The 19,777-nt window shown below is 45.1% G+C and overlaps 1 protein-coding gene across 2 annotated transcripts in view; it reads left to right on the top strand.

The window, feature by feature from the left end:
- The window catches only part of LOC127444166 (protein naked cuticle homolog 1), a 59,118-nt gene extending 40,748 nt beyond the window's left edge, over window positions 1–18,370 (top strand). The window contains exons 7-10 of one of the 2 annotated variants that reach the window (XM_051703412.1): window positions 134–281; window positions 10,307–10,388; window positions 10,587–10,714; window positions 14,135–18,370. In XM_051703412.1, the coding sequence (XP_051559372.1) occupies window positions 134–281; window positions 10,307–10,388; window positions 10,587–10,714; window positions 14,135–14,640 (864 nt within the window). In that variant the 3' untranslated portion in view covers window positions 14,641–18,370. Of the gene's footprint in view, window positions 1–133; window positions 282–10,306; window positions 10,389–10,586; window positions 10,715–14,131 lie in introns of both variants that reach the window. The other variant, XM_051703406.1, reaches the window with a different exon arrangement.
- Window positions 18,371–19,777: the final 1,407 nt, after the last annotated feature.

Raw genomic sequence — 19,777 nt, 5'->3', positions numbered from 1 at the left:
TCTTCTGCAGCATACAAAAGTGTAATCGACCACATAGTATCAATGAAGATCTCTCAGTGAAACAGAATAAAGTAAAAATTAATTTCACGCTTTTTCTCCCTCTCTCTTTGTTTTCCTACCTCTCTCCCTCCAGGACATCACCAGTTTATTGCACACTATATATGAGGTGGTGGACGATTCAGTGAATCACTCTCCCAGCAGCAGTAAGACCCTCAAAGTAAAACTCTCCGTTGCCCCAGACTCCAGTCAGAGATGGAGGAAGTGCACTCAAACCAACACAGGTAAAGAGAAAGCCACTTCCACACAAATATATTTTCTTTGAAAACACATTGATTTTGCTATGCCTCTCTTCCACACTAGAATGCTGTTTTCCTCCACAGAGATTGGAGACTTACGAAGTGATCTTTATTATGGCATACTTTGGAAATCAATGACTTTTGAAGACTGAAAACAGCTGATATCGGGGGGAGACATCAGGGGCCCTATTTTAAAAGCACTAAGCACAGCGCGATACTTTAAGTCATACACACAAAGTCAATGGGCATGGCCATGAAGTTTTGGTATTTTCATGCAAGCATGTGCTAAGTCTAGGCGCAGGTGGATTTTGTGAAATTGTGCACACAAAGTGTTAATGGGCTTAGTCAAGTGCAATTTAATTCTGAGGTTCTTCTACGGTTATTGAACCATCGTATGTTGGCTCCTTTAAAATTATAGAGAATGTAAGTATTATTAATCATGCTGATCAAGTGACACACAAATCATGGCTAGTATTTACAGCGATTGTATCGGCCTTTCAGGTTAGGCTGTGGATCGAGGGATCTTTTTTTTTTTTTCACACACTTCTACTGGTCAATTTTGCTTTAAAAATTCAATTCATTTATAGAAACAAAAACAAAGAAAACTTCAACCAAAAATTTTTCTAAATTCAAATCACACTTCAAACGAAACAAAAATATAATAAAAATAATTAAGTGTTCAAAAAAGTGTCCAAATTCTTTCACTGGCCCTTTTGCAGTGACTTAAAAATCATTCTACGACAACACATAGAAAAATACTAGTACAATTTAGATCATAAATACAATTGTAAATATTATAATATTTGAAAACAAACTATGAACTCTAAAATGTTTTACACAAATCTCTTAAAGTTTTGTTTTATAACGGCTACAACCAGTGATTGTCAGGGACAAAATGTGATGTTCCACTATATTTTAGAGTTTAGATATGAACCTGCTGGTGGAATATTCAAGTGCAAATGAAGGAACTGAGTTTAAACTTTGCGCTGAAAACAGACGTGCCCCTCAAAAACGTCTTATCGCAATTACCTTTTTCCTCAGGAAAATAGTGAATTGTGATTTGCGGTGCTTTATTAACATACAACATACACCCACAGATAGTGCGAATGCTCCCACCCACGCCCTTAGCACTTAGACTTAGAGTTCTCAAGAAAATTGGATAAGACGTAGCACAAGATGGTTTCTTGTAGCACTGCGCTTAGCGCAGCCATGAAAAGAGAGCCCCAGGGATAATTCACCCTATATTAAAAAATAATCTACTTGCACTCATTCTAAACCTGACTTCCTTTATTTTGTGGCCCACAGAAGGAGTTTTTTGGCAGAATGTTTCCGCTGTTCTTTTCCATACAGTTAAATTAAATAATAATTGGGACTGTCAGGCTCCAAAAAGGACAAAGAAGTCCTTATGATTAATGCACTACATTCCATGTTTTTTCTGATAGTCATTCGATAGCTTTGTGTGAGGAACAGACCAAAACTGAAGTTGTTTTTTACTCAAAATCTTGAATTCCACCTTCCCTATCTGTCACTCACTCGAAGTTGTGTCGATGTAGTGACACTAGGGGTCACTCTTGGAAGCCCGAGACACCTCTGGTCTTTGATAAAAGGCCAATGAAAATTGGCGAGTGGTATTTGCATGCCACTTCCCCGGACATACGGGTATAAAGGGAGCTGGTATGCAACCACTCATTCAGATTTTCTCTTCAGAGCCGAACGGTCACGCTCACTGAGCTGAATACAACTGTTCATTCACCTCTGCTGGATCTGACGGCGCATTTCAGCGGCTTCTCCCCCCTCTGCACTGGTGCACTGCAGAGAATGCCCCTGGGCGCTTCGGCAGAAATAAAAGAGTATATTTCTCTAAAAGAGTATATTTCTCTAAAAGAGCGGCACACACGGAACGTCTCTTTAAAGACGTGTCTTTCTAAAGATGCTTTCCGATTGTGTGTTATTCCTGGTTGCGCTCGTTATCTCTCGCCTTCTGACGGTCACGATCACTGTCTTTCGTGTCTGGGCACTGCTCACGCGGAGACAGCGTTCGTGGATGGTCATGTTCTCATTGCGAGGATATGTCCATGGCAATGTTGCGGTCGCGGCTCGCCTTCGTAAGAAAGCAAGCCACCCCAGAGGCTCCCTCCCTCGGTCCTTTTACCCATGGGTATGAGGCCAGCACGGCTAGCACTGGGGGCGATTTGGGGACCCCAATGGGACCGCCTCCGCCGGGTATCCCCCCGCGGACCTCCCATTCCCCAGCACGCTCGTCTGCCCCGATCGGGCTTCCGGATGAGTCCGCCGGCTCGTCTCACGGCGAGTTCGACCTCTTATTCAGAGCCCGCGAAAGTGATGAGCTCTCGAGCGCAGCATCGGAGAGCGGGCTCGTCCAGTCGGAAGCCTCAGCTGGGCTCCTCCCTTCGGGGACGATTGCCCAGTCACAGGCTGACGCGGAGATGACTACATGCTTTCCCGGGCAGCCGCGAGCGTCGGCTAGAGTGGAACCCTCTGCTCTTCCCTGAACCCTCGAGGCTCGGTGATTGGTTCCTGGGCTCGCGGTGCCGCTCAAAGCCCCCGTTCCTTTCTTCCCGGAAGTGCATGAATAGCTGACAAGGTCATGGGAGGCACTTTTTACTGCCCGGTCCCGATCTTTTCAGCTTCCCCACCCTCACTACCCTCGATGGTGGGGCGGCCAAGGGCTATTCGGCAATCCCCCGGTGGATAAAGGCGCTCGCGGTGCACCTATGCCCGCAGAGCGCCGCCACCTGGCGCGGGTGCCCAAAGCCCCCGTCCAAGGCCTGTAGGTTTACGTCATCTCTGACGGCCAAGGCCTACAGTGCCGCTGGACAACAGGAGCGCCACCTTTGGCTCAACCTGTTCGAGATGGGCGAGGCCGACAAGACATGGTTCTTTGCTGCCTCCATTTCCCAGGCGGGCCTATTCGGCGACACCGTCAAGGACTTTGCCCAGCAGTTCTCGATGGTGGAGCTGTAGACAGATGCTAGCTGGCATATCCTGCCCCGGCGTGGCTCAAGATCCCGCACCCCGTCTACTCATCACCAAGGGTGTCTCCCTGCGGTGACTGCACCGGCTCCGCTGCAGCCCGCCCCTTCGGCCTGGCCCCGGCGTGGAGCCCACCGCAGGAAGCAGACGCCACCCGTCTCGTGGCTGCCCAGAACCCGTGAAAGGCTTCAAAGCGCCCTTGAGACGGGCGACCCAGGGACAATGAAACCCGCTGCTCTGGAGTTGGTAAGCAGATCTCTCCATCTTGTTGTTACCTTTTGCATTTAATTGCGCTGCATGCCCAAGTGGCTGCAGTACTCAAGAGCTCAGCAAGAGTGGTTTCCTTTTCCTTGAGTCACATATCCGGTGTGCACGGCCATCATCATGACCACCGTCCACCACTCTATTTGGCAGGTTTGGCGCTCCAGCAGCGGTCTCCGCCCCCGATGTGACAGTCTCCACGGGTCACGAGGACAGGTCTCTTCCTCCCCCGTCCCAGGCTGTTCCAGGGGTGGTCACAAGGAGCCAGGTAAGTACTTCGATGTCCTTAGACTCAGCACGGCCACAACTTGGTGTGGCACCTCGAGCTCTGCCCCGCCACGAGGCCCCACCTGCCGGTACGTCCAAAGACGTTGTCCCTTTGGTCCACCTTGCACGGAACTTGGACGCATGGCTTGCGCTTTCCAATCCGTCGCGAAGGCTGGTCCAGACCGTCCGACTCGGCTACGTGATTCACTTCATCGGGCGTTTGCCCAGGTTCAGCGGTGTCCACTTCACCTTGGTGAAGGACGAAGACGCTGCTACCTTGCGCGGAGATCCCTCCATGGAAAGGCACGATAGAACCTGTCCCTCCAGCTGAGATGAAGGGGTTTTTCAGCCCCTACCTCATCGTACCGAAAAAAGGCGGTGGGTTGCGGCCAATCTTGGACCTGTGAGTACTGAACTAGGCTTTACACAGACTCCCGTTCAAGATGCTGACGCAAAAACGCATTCTGGCGAGCGTCCGGTATCAAGATTGGTTCACGGCGGTAGACCTGAAGGATGCATACTTCCACGTTTCGATCCTTCCTTGACACAGACCCTTCCTGCGGTTCGTGTTCGAGGGTCAGGCGTATCAGTACAAAGTCCTCCCTTTCGGCCTGTCCCTGTCTCCTCATGTCTTTACGAAGATTGCAGAGGCTGCCCTTGCCCCATTAAGGGAGGTGGGCATTCGCATTCTCAACTATCTCGACGACTGGCTAATCCTAGCTCACTCTCGAGACATGTTGTGCTCACACAGGGACCTGGTGCTCTCACACCTCAGCCGACTAGGGCTTCGGGTCAACTGGGAAAAGAGCAAGCTCCTCCCGGTTAAGAGCATCTCTTTTCTCGGTTTGGAGTTGGACTCAGTCTCCTTGATGGCGCCTTATGAACGAGCATGCCAAGTCGGTGCTGGCCTGTTTGAAGGCGTTCAAACAGAGAACAGCGGTTCCACTGAAACTTTCTCAGAGGCTCCTAGGGCATATGGCGTCCTCGGCGGTGGCCACCCCACTCGGTTTGATGCATATGAGGCCGCTTCAGCACTGGCTCCAGACTCGAGTCCCGAGATGGGCATGGCACCACGGGACACATAGCGTGGCCATCACACCGGTCTGTCACCGTCTTTTCAGCCCTTGGACCGACCTCTCATTTCTACGAGCAGGTGTTCCTTTAGAACTGGTCTCCAGGCGCATCGTGGTCACGACAGATGCCTCCAAAACGGGCTGGGGCGCTGTTTGCAATGGGCACGCAGCCGCTGGCCTCTGGACGGGTCCGCGACTGCATTGGCACATCAACTGCCTTGAGTTGTTGGCAATTCTGCTCGCCCTGCAGAGATTTCGGCCGTTGATCCAGGGCAAGCACATGTTGGTTTAGACAGACAAAATGACGATGGTAGCATATGTCAACCCCAAGGCGGTCTGCGCCTCGTTGTATGTCACAACTCGCCCGCCGTCTCCTCCTCTGGAGTCAGCAGCACTTCAAGTCGCTGCAAGCCACTCACATCCCGGGCAACCTCAACACTACAGTGGACACGCTGTCACGACAGGTTACTCTCAGGGGAGAGTGGAGACTCCATCCTCAGGTGGTCCAGCTGACTTGGAGTTGATTCGACAGGCACAGGTGCACCTGTTCGCCTCTCAAGAACCCTCCCCACTGCCCGCTCCGAGACCCCCTCGGCATAAACACGCTGGCACACAGCTGGCCCCCTGGCATGCGCAAATATGCGTTTCCCCCAGTGAGCCTACTTGTATAGACCCTGTGCAAGGTCAGGGAGGACGAGGAGCAGGTCATCCTGGTAGCACCCTACTGGCCCACCCAGACGTGGTGCTCGGACCTCACGCTCCTCGCGACAGCTCCCCCCTGGCGAATTCCCCTGAGGAAGCACCTTCTTTCTCAGGGACGGGGCACCCTCTGGCACCCGCGCCCAGACCTCTGGAATCTCCATGTCTGGCCCCTGGACGGGACACGGAAGACCTAACACGATCACTCAGGCTAGGGCCCCCTCTACGAGGTGCCTGTATGCCTTTAAGTGGCGTCTGTTCATTAAATGGTGTTCTTCCCTTCGGGAAGACCCCCAGAGATGCGCAGTCGGATCAGTGCTTTCCTTCCTGCAGGAGAGGTTGGAAGGGAGGCTGTCCCCTTCCACCTTGAAGGTGTACGTTGCCGCCATAGCAGCACACCACAACGCAGTCGAAGGTAAGTCCTTAGGGAAACACGACCTGATCATCAGGTTCCTAAGAGGCGCCAGGAGGCTGAATCCCTCCAGACCGCGCCTTGTTCCTTCATCGGACCTCTCTGTAGTTCTTCAGGGTCTACAGAGAGCCCCCTTTGAGCCTTTGAGGTCAGCCGAGCTTAAGGCACTCTCCTTGAAGACTGCCCTCCTGACTGCGTTCACTTCCATCAAGAGGGTAGGTGACCTGCAAGCATTCTCTGTCAGCGAAATGTGCCTGGAGTTCGGTCCAGGTTACTCTCACGTGATCCTGAGACCTTGACTGGGCTATGTGCCCAAGGTTCCCACCACCCCTTTAGGAACCAGGTGGTGAACCTGCAAGCGCTGCCCCAGGAGGAGGCAGACCCAGCCCTGTCGTCGCTGTGTCCGGTGTGCGCTTTACGCATCTATTTGGATCGCACGCATAGCTTTAGAATCTCTGAGCAGCTCTTTGTCTGCTTTGGTGCACAGCAGAAAGGAAGCGCTGTCTCCAAGCAGAGGATCGCCCACTGGCTCATTGACGCCATAACTATGGCATATGTCGCCTAGGATATGCCGCCCCCGGTAGGGCTACAAGCCCATTCTACCAGGGGTGTAATGGCTCCCTGGGCCCTGGCCAGGGGTGCCTCTCTAACAGACATTTGCAGAGCAGCGGGCTGGGCAACACCCAACAACTGTGCAAGGTTCTACAACCTCCGGGTGGAACCGGTTTCATCCCAGGTAGTGGCATCCCAGGTAGTGGCACGCAGTACAAGTGGATAAGCCCGGGATAGCTGGCCGGGTGTATCGCTTGCACATAGCGCCTTCCACCTCCCTTGGAGCTGAAGACGTGTGCCATTAATTCCCAGTAGTGTTCACAAACTTTGTTCCCTGGTTGACTTCCTCCGAGCCCTGTGGCAGTCGAGTTTTCGGAGAGACTCAGTACACGCGCTAACTAAGAGCCCTGTTCTGGGGTAGGTGCTCCGCATGTGGCGGTTCCCTGTAAGGCTAACCCCATGTGATTTATATATCTTCTGCTAATTCGTTTCCCTGTTGGCAAACTGCATCTTCCTTGGGCAGATCCCCTCTGCCCCAGTCTCCATGTTTGTAGTAACTCCTCCCCCATTGGGCAGGATCTACCTTGAAGACTCCCCACATGGTTGGAAAGACCATGTGATGTATTTTTCCACTTAAATATCCCCCCCTCTCTTTGGGTGAGGTGTGGTCTCTGCGGTGTCTTCCCCTTGGGAGGGACACCCCCCGACTTGACCTGGCGGCCCAGTCCGATAATCCCCCTTCTTTTTTAGGGAATGGAAAAAAAGAAGGGGAAAAGTGGCCACGACTGGGTTAAGCCTGTCTCTATCTTTTGGGTAGTCGACTTGTCCCCAAAAAGGGCTGTTCGACACTCATAAATATGTTGGGGGAGGTTACGTGTCGACCTGGTGTGCTGGCTATGAGGCACACAGTAGTCTGCCCACCACACACCGCCAGTTCACGTAACACAGTTCAGCCAATTGTGGTGTTTCATATAGGGACCCCTAGTGTCACTACATCGACACAACGTCAAGTGAGTGACAGATAGGGAACATCATGGTTACTTGTGTAACCTCCGTTCCCTGATGGAGGGAATGAGACGTTGTGTCCCTCCTGCCACAACGCTGAACTACCCACTGAAATGGCCGGACCTTATATCAGCTCCTCAGCATAAAACCTGAATGAGTGGTTGCATACCAGCTCCTTTTATACCCGTATGTCTGGGGGAGTGGCATGCAAATACCACTCACCAATTTTCATTGGCCTTTTATCAAAGACCAGAGGTGTCTCGGGTTCCCAAGAGTGACCCCTAGTGTCACTACATCGACACAACGTCTCGTTCCCTCCATCAGGGAATGGAGGTTACACAAGTAACCATGACGTTTTCAAATGTGGCATGCCAATGCTACTTGCAAGACTTTTTTTGTTTGAATACAGCCAGACATCAATCACATTCAACACCATATAATATGGTGGGGAGGAAAGTGCTTACAAACTTTATTGGACCTTGTGTTTATCATGAGCATGACAGATTTGAATGTGTGGAAGCATGAACATTATTTGAGTGCTAGAGCAGAGGGCAAGATGTTCTGTGAATAACAACTTGGGCTACGTCTACATTAATCCGGATACATTTTAAAATGGCGTTTTCGCGTTCAAAACGCTCCTTTTTAAGCATTTTCCAAAAGTTGCTTGTCCACACTGAAATGAATGAAAATGCTTACATCCCCTTCTGCACATGCCAAAAATCACCTTTGCATGTACGGTTTGAAACTCAATTGTCCTTGTGTTCCATCACCGGACACTAATTCTGAGTAAACTTCCCATCGCCTTTGAAGGAATGCAATGTGAATGTTAAACAAAGTAACATTTATCTTTAACAACGCTATCAAAGTGATTATCAGGCACAACAGCACCGCTATAACATGGGCTGCCATCTTGATTGTTTTGGTGGAATGGATCACATGACTGCATCACATGATAACAAATACGTCATTGTTTTTAGATATATACATTTTCCCAGTCCACACTACAATGCGAAGACGGCATTTCAAATTTATCCACTTGGGAGAGCGTTTTCTAAAAGCTCAGTTTTCGCTGACAAATATGCTGTCAGTGTGGACGGAAAGCAAAAACGTAGAGAAAAAGATGTTTTTTTTTTTTTTTTATCAACTTTTCTCCCAATTTGGAATGCCCAATTCCCACTACTTAGTAGGTCCTTGTGGTGATGCAATTGCTCGCCTCAATCCAGGTGGTGGAGGACAAATTGTAGTTGCCTCCGCTTCTGAGACAGTCAATCCGCGCATCTTATCACGTGGCTCGCTGTGCACGAGACCGCAGAGACTCACAGCATGGGATGCTGTGCTGTGAGTCCGCGATCCACACACAACTTACCACGCGCCCCATTGAGAGCGAGAACCACTAATCACGGGGTAACCACAAGGAGTTTACCCCATGTGACTCTACCCTCCCTAGCAACCAGGCCAATTTGGTTGCTTAGGAGACCTGGCTGGAGTCGCTCAGCACGCCCTGGATTCGAACTCACGACTCCAGGGATGGTAGTCAGCGTCAATACTCGCTGAGCTACCCAGGCCCCAAAAAAGATTTTTTTAAATGAAAACGTATTAGTGTGGACGTGGCCTTAAAGGTGAAGTGTGTAATTTTTCTAGATGTTAACATACTTCCTCCTATCTCAGCTTAAGACAACTATTAAAAAGAAGTTTGTAGGTTGACTTCCTAGGAGAGTGTAAACACTGTGGCTTTGTGACACTTTAATTTTTATTTTTTATTTTCAGCTCAATGTGTCAACTTGTTGTGTTGCCTTTTCTGCTTCTAGTATTACACAAATAACACAACACACCTTTATATTTTGGTGTACCTCTTACAGAAAGCTATCTTATGGCTTTAGAAGACTTGAAATACAGCATGTGTAAGTTGTACTTTTATGGTATTTTTGTCATTTTTTAAGCTTGACAGTGTCATTTACTTTTCAATAGAGCTGCCTGAACATTCAGCCTTTTGTGTTACATTGAAAAAAAAAAAGGAAAGTCATACAGATTTCAGGTGGAGGGTGAGTAGAAATTTCATATTAGGGTGAAATTATTCTGATATATGCTGTTCTTGTTATGTTCTCTACCAAAGTGCTGCCCTGTCTCTCTTTTCCTGTCATTGTATCTCCTGTATGTTGAGTTCATAGTTAAAGGCAGGAATGATAACAGATTGAAGACGAATCCAAGCCTCCATAGCTCATACCTTTTTGGAAACTATCATATTATTTTCTAAAATTCTTCTCTATTACTCTCTTTGGCTGTTTGAAAAATAAATAAATCCACATTTAGCCTAACTTTCTAAATGTGTTACTTGTTAAAAAATTATGTGATGATGAGAAGAAAGAACTTTGCAGAAAGAGAACTGTTTCTGTTTGTTTAGTGCTGTTATTTGGGCTATTTATACCTGTCATGTATTTGAAAGAGAAGACTCTTTGAAAACAGATGCTGTCGTCATGCAAATTCACAAGTGTTTGTGTTTGTGTTTTTTTTTTTTTTTTTTTTTTTTTTATATATAAGGCCTGAGGTTCAAAATAGAATAAATGAAGAATTGTTGTTTTTTCTTCTTTATAAACCTCAAAGTAAATAGAAAACAGGGAAAAAGGTTTCTTTTTTATTTCAGTTAGTCTTTAAAGCTGCTGCAGTATGTGTCTGTGTGTGTGATGCTGTGCAACTCAACACAGTTCTGTTTGATAAAGTCCCCCTCTTTCTCTTTCTGTCTCACCCAGAAACTCCCCATCCCAGACATAAGGGGGAAAAGTGCACTGGGGACTTCAAGACTTCAGAGAAAAAGTCAAGAGCTTTCCTCAGGTACTTAAAAAAAACTATCAACAGGCCACATTATCTGTACAGTCAATTTCACTCATTAGTATCTTTCATTGTTGCATAAAACTACTATAGTTATTTCATCGGTGCTTCAAAAGAGCTTGTCAAAGATGACATTTGAAAAAAAATTGCCATTAAAGTAGGCAATGATGCAGTCATAACAACATGGTGCTGTTATATTAGGTGTTACCATGGCGGCCACCACAACCAGCAAGGCTCCCAGCGGCATTGTGTAGATGAAAACTTGGAGAGAAGAAACCATTATCTTGACCTGGCCGGTATTGAAAACTACACATCCCGCTTTGGAACAGGTAAGATCTTCATCACAGAGAGATAATTGATCCAATATATTCTCCACATGATCCAAGCTTAAATCTGAAATGTGTAACTTTTCGAAGTTATAATATTTTTTCCTATCCCAGCTTAATGTGCAGAGACAACAATATGTAAGCCATTTATATGTTTAATGGCTTAACCTTGTGTCTCTGGCGCTATATAATAATTGCTCTTACAGACAATATTAGTAAATGTAACAATTTACTAGTGGTGGCACTAGTGGTAGAACTGGGAGTCGATTCCAAAAAATCTTGGATTCTGAGGCATTGGGAATCAGCGCTTGGAATCGATTCCACTCAGGGACATGACAAGTTTGAAACCTTAACACTAATACAAAATACAAATTTTAAAAGGATGACAGCTAACCTTTCCTCAAATTTAAAACTGGGATGTGCCTATAGACATATGTTTATTTATTAAAATAGACAAATTATTAATAGAATACATCAGGTTTTTGTGTGTGTGTGTGTGTGTGTCATATTACCAATTACAAAATAATGTAAAAGATGATTTATATTGCAGTGTTTATTGTAAGATTTCACTTTGCCTCCCTTTTTTTTTCTTTTTAAGAATCAAGACAATTTATTTAATTTTTAATTTTTAAAATTTATTTATTAATTTATTGTTTTTCTAAGGATTATTATTAGGGCCCAAGCACTGAAAGTGCGGAGGCCCTATTGTTCTTCTAAGGATTATTATTAGGGGGCCAAGCACCGAAGGTGCTGGAACCCTATTGTATCCGTTAGGGTTTTCTTATTATTATTATTTTTTTTTCCTGCCCTAAAAGTAAATAGGCAGCGAAGACCATTAGTCCTAGACAGACCAAACTTGGCAGGGTGGTCCCAAATCCCGACCGCTACTCATGCGCATACACGCACACCCATCTGACTGTAGGTGCCATTATAATAAGCACTTTTACATTTTGGCTCATATTTCCACAACCATGGGGGAAATTCCTTTTTCCTCTGATTCTTTGGGTCGTTTTCATAAATTTTGGCATTTTGAACTTTTTGAAAAACCTACTTTTTTCTAACTCCTCCTAAACCGTTTGTCTGATTGGCAAGGAATTTGAAAATGGGCATGTAAGGGGGGCTCTGTAGCACCCCCTTTTTCACCTACAGTCACCAAAATTGGTACATATTGCTGTGGCAATGCATTCATTGTTATTATTCCTTTCTTCCAATATTTGGGTGTTTTTGAGGCACTTGGCATGCTTAATATTTCATTAAATTTTGCACACACATCAGAATCGTTGGCCATTAGGTCTGGCAAAAGTTGCTGGGGGGGGGGTCTCTGTAGTGCCCCCTTTAAAATGGCCGTGTAAGACGGCCTCTGTAGCACCCCCATTTCACCTACAGTCACAGAACTTCGTACATACACTATATTGCCAAAAGTATTCGCTCACCCATCCAAATAATTTAATTCAGGTGTTCTAATCACTTCCATGGTTACAGGTGTATAAAATGAAGTACCTAGGCATGCAGACTGCTTCTACAAACATTTGTGAAAGAATGGGCCGCTCTCAGGAGCTCAGTGAATCCCAGCGTGGTACTGTGATAGGATGCCACCTGTGCAACAAGTCCAGTCGTGAAATTTCCTCGCTACTAAATATTCCAGAGTCAACTGTCAGTGGTATTATAACAAAGTGGAAGTAATTGGGAATGACAGCAACTCAGCCACGAAGTGGTAGACCACGTAAAATGACAGAGCGGGGTCAGCGGATGCTGAGGCACATAGTGTGCAGAGGTCGCCAACTTTCTGCAGAGTCAATCACTACAGACCTCCAAAGTTCATGTGGCCTTCAGATTAGCTCAAGAACAGTGCGTAGAGAGCTTCATGGAATGGGTTTCCATGGCCGAGCAGCTGCATCCAAGCCATACATCACCAAGTGCAATGCAAAGCGTCGGATGCAGTGGTGTAAAGCACGCCGCCACTGGACTCTAGAGCAGTGGAGACGCATTCTCTGGAGTGACGAATCACGCTTCTCCATCTGGCAATCTGATGGACGAGTCTGGGTTTGGCGGTTGCCAGGAGAACGGTACTTGTCTGACTGCATTGTGCCAACTGTGAAGTTTGGTGGAGGGGGGATTATGGTGTGGGGTTGTTTTTCAGGAGCTGGGCTTGGCCCCTTAGTTCCAGTGAAAGGAACTCTGAATGCTTCAGCATACCAAGAGATTTTGGACAATTCCATGCTCCCAACTTTGTGGGAACAGTTTGGGGATGGCCCCTTCCTATTCCAACATGACTGCGCACCAGTGCACAAAGCAAGGTCCATAAAGACATGGATGAGCGAGTTTGGTGTGGAAGAACTTGACTGGCCTGCACAGAGTCCTGACCTCAACCCGACAGAGCACCTTTGGGATGAATTAGAGCGAAGACTGCGAGCCAGGCCTTCTCGTCCAACATCAGTGTCTGACCTCACAAATGCGCTTCTGGAAGAATGGTCAAAAATTCCCATAAACACACTCCTAAACCTTGTGGAAAGCCTTCCCAGAAGAGTTGAAGCTGTTATAGCTGCAAAGGGTGGGCCGACGTCATATTAAACCCTATGGATTAAGAATGGGATGTCACTTAAATTCATATGCGTCTAAAGGCAGATGAGCGAATACTTTTGGCAATATAGTGTATATAGCTCTGTAGTGCCCCCTTTAAAATGGGTGTGTAAGACGGCCTCTGTAGCACCCCCATTTTCACCTACAGTCACCAAACTTCATACACATATATAGTTCTTGTTAACTTTCATAATTACAGTCATTAGCTCCGCCCAAAAGGAAGTTGGCCATTATGGATTATTTTGAATATTGCAGTCTCTGAACTTTTAAATACTCCTCCTAGGGGATTCATGAGACTGTCACCACATTTAGACAACATCATGCCAAGACATTGAAGATGCTAAATTGTGAACAGTTTTTTGATATATCGAATGGTGTTGCTATGACGAGGCATTAAATTAATGGCGAAAAATGGAAAACAGGAAGTGTCCCATATCTTCTGTGTGCAATATGTGTGATTTAGAACAAAATTTATATGTATGTTTAGTCTTGGGGGCTAATCATATGGATGTGACTATTTTGGGTCACGGTCATAGCGCCACCACCTGCAGCAGAAAGTGTGGCTTTTACAACAGACTTTAAAAATAGTCCTCTTATATTAACCCAAATTGCTTCAAAATTGTTTAGAATAATGTCAAATGCCAAATGCATGTGTCCACCTTGCCACCGGGTGGAAATGGACCCATTGTGCTTAGGCCCATCATTACTGCTTGCAGCTGTATTTATTATTATTTTTTAAGATTTGTGTTTGCATTATATCTTGTGGTAAAGACATGTTTTCTTAAATAATGTTAATAATAATAATAACTCTTTAGATAATAATTTTTGTTCTTCCTCAAGCAGCTCCTGCCACAGAGCCAACAAAACCCAACAATGCCACCCGGTCATCCAATCAAACACACTCTCGATCTCACGAACCCGAGAATGGCCACGCCTACCCCACTCACCATCGGCGTTCACATACCATCTCCACAGAGAATCCTGCCCTCCTCACCCGGCACACACATGCACTCCGTTCCCCCAAAACACACCGTACCCCGCCCACTCAGGCCTCCATTGGTCGGGTGATGAAAAGAGGAGTACCCCCTCCCTCTGCAGTGCCCAACCAGACCCCACCACACCAAAGCTCAGGACCATACCGACGACACAAACAGAGGCCTAAAGAAGGGCTCCACTATCGGGCTCTGGGCTCGACCGTGACGTCCGGGCCAGTAGTGGAGAAAGAACATGTGAAGGATCTGCCCAGTCTGGTGCTGTATGAAGGAGGACTTGCTCAGGTAGTTCAGCGGCATGAGCATCATCACCATCATGAACATCATCATCACTACCATCACTTCTATCAGTCCTGAAGATGTTCTGTCAAACAGAGTCACACAGACAAGTACTTACAGGACATTGCGTAGATAAGAAGAAACACATGGAATGGCCAACTTAAGGCTGAGAAGGACAAAAGCCATGTTCATGCTATAGTGACAGACATTGTGTGTTGGTATGTGTGTGTTGGTATCTGTGTATGTAAATGTGTGTGTAAATGTGTGTATATGTGTGTGTATTCAGATAGTGTGGGCAGGTGGTCTGTATGTTAGAGTGTGTGTTAATGTATTCAGTCCTCTCTTTGAGAGCAGGGGCTTTGGACAGATTTATGAACTAATTAAGGGCTTTATCTCTCTCTGCCACCCTTGTTCTCTATCTTTCTGCATCTCCCTATCTCAATTCTTTTCTGAACATCTGTATGACTGGCTCAATGCCCACTGAGGTTGAAATGGTGGTCATTCATGTTAAATGAAGAACTTTGAGTTATCAAACCACATTTGAAGGAATACAATTACTTGGTTTGGTAATTTTCACAAAAAGTCTATTTGTGTGTGTGTGTGTGTGTGAGAGAGAGAGAGAGAGAGTGAATGTGTGCATCTTTGTGTGCCTAAGGTGTTTTTTTATTCTTATTCTGTTTGTTTTTTTATTTGTTTTTTACACTGAAGACCACTTGAATAGCACTTCTTGTGCCATTGTATTTGAGACACTTTACCTTTGAAGATGAACTTCTCACCGAAAGAACAGATCTGAATCAACACCTTTAAATGCAATACAGGACACATGTACAGACAGTCAGACTCGTCAAAAGAAAGCACTACAACTGCAATCTACCAGACTACATGAAGAAAACAGAGCATCATAATCAGCTGCTACCTCTAGTATTATTATGATTATCTGTATTATTAACATAATTTTTATCATTCAGATTTTGTTGTTTGTTTGTTTATTCTAATATGCCACCAATCTGCATTTATATTGTGATATATGTTGTCAATATGTACTGGATTTAAATCTATTTTAAGTTTTATTACTGATATATTTTTATTCATTAATTTTTTTCTATCATTAATTTTTTTCTGTCCCCCTAACTGTAAGCTAATTGCATTGTAAGACCACTAGGTATCTAGTTTACAGTATATTGTAATTATGTGTATCACAATATGAGATCTTAAAATAATCTTTTGATGATCGTAGTATAATGTTCTGAAGCTTGTTAAAAATAATTTATTTGAAAAACATATTCCTGTCAGGTTTATTGCAAGTCAAAATGGGTCTAATCCAATGTTTGGAAAACCTATTGAATATAGTTTATATTGTATGACAGTATTATACCTTATATTGTATCTTCTTGTTTAGTTTCAACTTTCCCCTGTTTTCAGTTTAGTAAGTCATAATCACAATTCTCATATTTTGGCCTTTGTTGAGTGAAAAAGAATTGGTGCTGCCAAGGAAAGATAGTATTATCTTTTCTCAGGTTCTTTTCTCATTAGTTGATGAGAGAAGAAAAATATTATCTGATTTGAAGGGAGTGGTCAAGCACTATAAAGTTTTTTTGATGAAATTATTTCATAATTCAAGTTGTTCAGAAATCTTATGAATCCAAGAATTTGTCCTCCTATGAATTAGGACACTGTAGACCAGGGGTCGGCAACCTATGGCACGTGTGCCAGCATTGGCACACAGAGGGGTAATCACTGGCATGCCAGCAACGGCGAGAGAGGAGTAGACTATTTTATTTATATAAATTCCGCACCGGCATTCCAATCTACATCTTGATGTAATCCATATTCATGATCATGCAGTGTGTTTTCATGAGCTGAATGGGAGGCTAAACAAAAAGTTAAAATGTGACAAGACTGCAGTATAGGCCTACCCAACAGACTTGTGCAGTGCGTGCAAGCCATTCGCTCATCACGAGCCGGCAGCGCTTCACTTTCGGGTAATCGTGTGAGTTTCTGGTGATGGCACAGCCATTGACCAGGAAAATAGAAAAATGACACTCCATGTCAAAAAGGTTGCCGACCCCTGCTGTAGACAGTATGATAGTGCCTTTAGCTCACTTGGTTTTGGCAAAAATAAGATTTGTAGCAAGAAAACAAGTCTGGTTATTTGGAGTTCATGTATTTCCTGCAGCAGTTTTTAAAAGCATTTAAATTGTACATTATGAATCTATTTCAGCTTTGATGGAATCCAAGTCATCTACAGGGAGTTTGTGTGTGTGTGTGTGTGTGTGTGTGTGTGTGTGTGTGTGTGGCAGCTGTCTCATTCCTTATGTGGTGGATGACAGTATCACCACCTAGGAGTCTCCAGTCCTCCCATAACTCACCAGTACCCCACTGTCAGAGTTAATAATTGTGCGTGTGTTTGTGTTTGAAACCAGCACTATGGAAGGTTATGAGACAGAGAAGCCCGCTTTCATACTCAGGTGGTGACCAGGTGTATAAATACTGTATAAGGTATGATAGATGTTTTACATCTTGGCTGCATCCCTTTCACAGAAACATGCATGTGAATATCAAAAGTTTAATTTGTTCCATCTAGTAGCAGTCTGACACTTACGCTTTGCTAAAATGCATCAGTTTTTGGCCCCAGTAGGAATTGCAGTCATAAAATATCAAACAAGACAATTATTGTCAGTGATGAGAATGCTGACCATTAGAACTGTTAAAATATGGTGATAATTAGGATTGGTTAGAAGCTGTTAAACCTTCCTGGTATGTCATCTGAGTGAGAGCAGATGACTGCTCTGCTAAGGACTCACTAAACTACACTTTAGTCTAGACAACCAACCTGCATCTTCAGGGTGGTCTCATCACATCTAGTAAGTTAGTGACACTTGACCTTCTCTCAGTCTCGCCATTGCTGTGGAATGAATGTATGGTATGGAGTTTAGCACACCCCGCTCCACCCGTCCTTCTCATTTTCTCCTTACTCTCTTGACAGCACAAGGTGTTATGTACTTCTACCATTTTAAATGTGCACATATGAGTGGACATCAATTATTGTGACCGTTTTCTGATAGGACACTAAAATACTAAATTGCTACTGAAAAAAACCCATGAAAAGGTAGACAGAAATCCATAAACAGTAGTGTTTGATTCATTAATATTCTGCAGTATTTTTCAGATTCCTTTCTATCTTTATTCAAATCACCACATTGATTTTGTCTATCTGTTTGAATCAGTTGTGGCCTGATGAAAATACAAAAAAATTATATATATAAATGTATTTATCACACATATACAGTGAAATTCTTTTTTTTTTACATATCCCAGCTGAGCTGGGGTCAGAGTGCAGGGTCAGCTATGATATGGCACCCCTGGAGCAGATAGGGTTAAGGGCCTAACAGTGGCATCTTGGCAGTGCTGGGGCTTGAAAACCCAACCTTCTGATCAGTAACCCAGAGCCTTAACCACTGAGCCACCACTGCATGAATGGACTGCCATCATGATATCATGATGATCGGCTATTTTGTATAGCAATATTTGTACCAATAACATTTCTTATTTCTAATGTGCTTTTGTTAGAGTGGTTAACCGTGTTGGAGGACACAATCTGTCAGACTAACTGAAAGTGTTAAATGGAGGTGCTTGTACATAAAGAACACTGGTAGCATTTCATGCCACACCCAAATACTAGGCTACAGATAATTTGTGACTTTTCTTAATTTTTCATGCTTTAGTTTAGTTTATATAGATGTATCAAAATAATTGCTTTATTTATTTGATAGCAGACCTGCGCCAAGAGAAGACCTTTCATTAAAAGCTGAACTGTTACTTATTGACTGTGTGGCTCTGATTATTGGTTCATTATGCAAGTAGTATATCAGTTTGTTTTGAGGATGTGGTGGGGTGAGCAAGAGACAGACATAGTGGGTTTATTTTAAATAATAAACTACATGGAAAAACAACATAAAATGTCCAGAAATAGGGAAAATAGTGTCCAGGGGGGGAAAGTATCCAATATAAAGAGGGATCTGGTGCCCTCGCTGTAAATCGGGGCTCTGTGGAGGAAGGGAGAGTGTCTATGAGATGGTCCACGAGGGCAGGGTCCGATGGCTGCACGCATTCTCCTCCTAGGGTTTCAGGGCTCAAGGGGTGGTGGCTTCTGTGGCGGCCTGTCTTCCCAAGGGCCGTAGTGTTTGAGGGGAAGACAGGCCAGCATCCTAGCCCGTCAGCCACGGCCTGGTGACATATCTAACTTGCGCTCGGATTCCAGCTCTGCTACTGAACCTGCAAGTATACCAGTGTGTGTACATGAGGAGAAGCACACTCTACATTTAATGGCAGCAGTGATGAGGCTCTATTCACATCAGGTGCACCTCATTATCCACTGCTCAAACAAGGCTTTTTAAATTGCACCTCGAGGTCTTCTCTCTTCTGCCCACTCTCTTTGTGAGCCTGGCTGAAGGATGGCCCTCAAATGCGGGGCGACCATAACGAGAGGAAGGGGCGGGTCTTTCCACCACAGAGGATCTTTCTTACCATACGTTTCCACTGGCACGTTGTGAGCGAAGCGGAGCGAGCTTTTTCGATTAATTCCTATGGAAGCCGAGCACTATGCTCATGAGGTGGATCGTGGGATTGACAGCGGCGCGGAGCAAGCTGTTCCCAAGCGTTGTGAGAGGCTTTGAGAGGATTTCTTCCGTGGCAGTGGAAACATATGGTTAAAGGTGCTGTAAGCGATTTTTGACATTCTGGAGCTGAGCCGTTGAATTAGCCACACCCCCTCTTTTTTCCTGTCAAACACAACAGTAGCAAAATAACGTCCTCAACTGACAACTGTTATGAGAAACATGGCATAAAAATGGCATTAAGCCTTAATATTTCGCTGCAACTACAACACTATGGGAACACGCAAAATGATTGACAGGTAGAAAGCGTCAGAGACCGTGGCCCACCGACACATTTTTGTTTGCTGTTTACAGAGTCTAGAGCTGTCAAAGAGAACAGTGAGATATGTCATGATACTTATTTCAGTGATATCTTTCAGGGAGTAGGAAAGTTTTTTGCATACCTTTCCATGAAAAAATAGCTGACAGAATCTTTAAGGCCAATTTATACTTTTACGTCAAACCAACAGCAATTATGCCGTAGCCTATGTAGTAGCCTGATGTGCACCTCTTCAAAAATGTAACTGCGTGTTGCGTCGACACAGACCACAACAGCTGTG

This window comes from Myxocyprinus asiaticus, chromosome 1 (genome assembly GCF_019703515.2).
Source record: "Myxocyprinus asiaticus isolate MX2 ecotype Aquarium Trade chromosome 1, UBuf_Myxa_2, whole genome shotgun sequence".
Classification (NCBI taxonomy): domain Eukaryota; kingdom Metazoa; phylum Chordata; class Actinopteri; order Cypriniformes; family Catostomidae; genus Myxocyprinus; species Myxocyprinus asiaticus.
The sequence above is the reverse complement of the archived record's forward strand: the minus strand, read 5'-3'. Positions and strand labels throughout refer to the sequence as shown.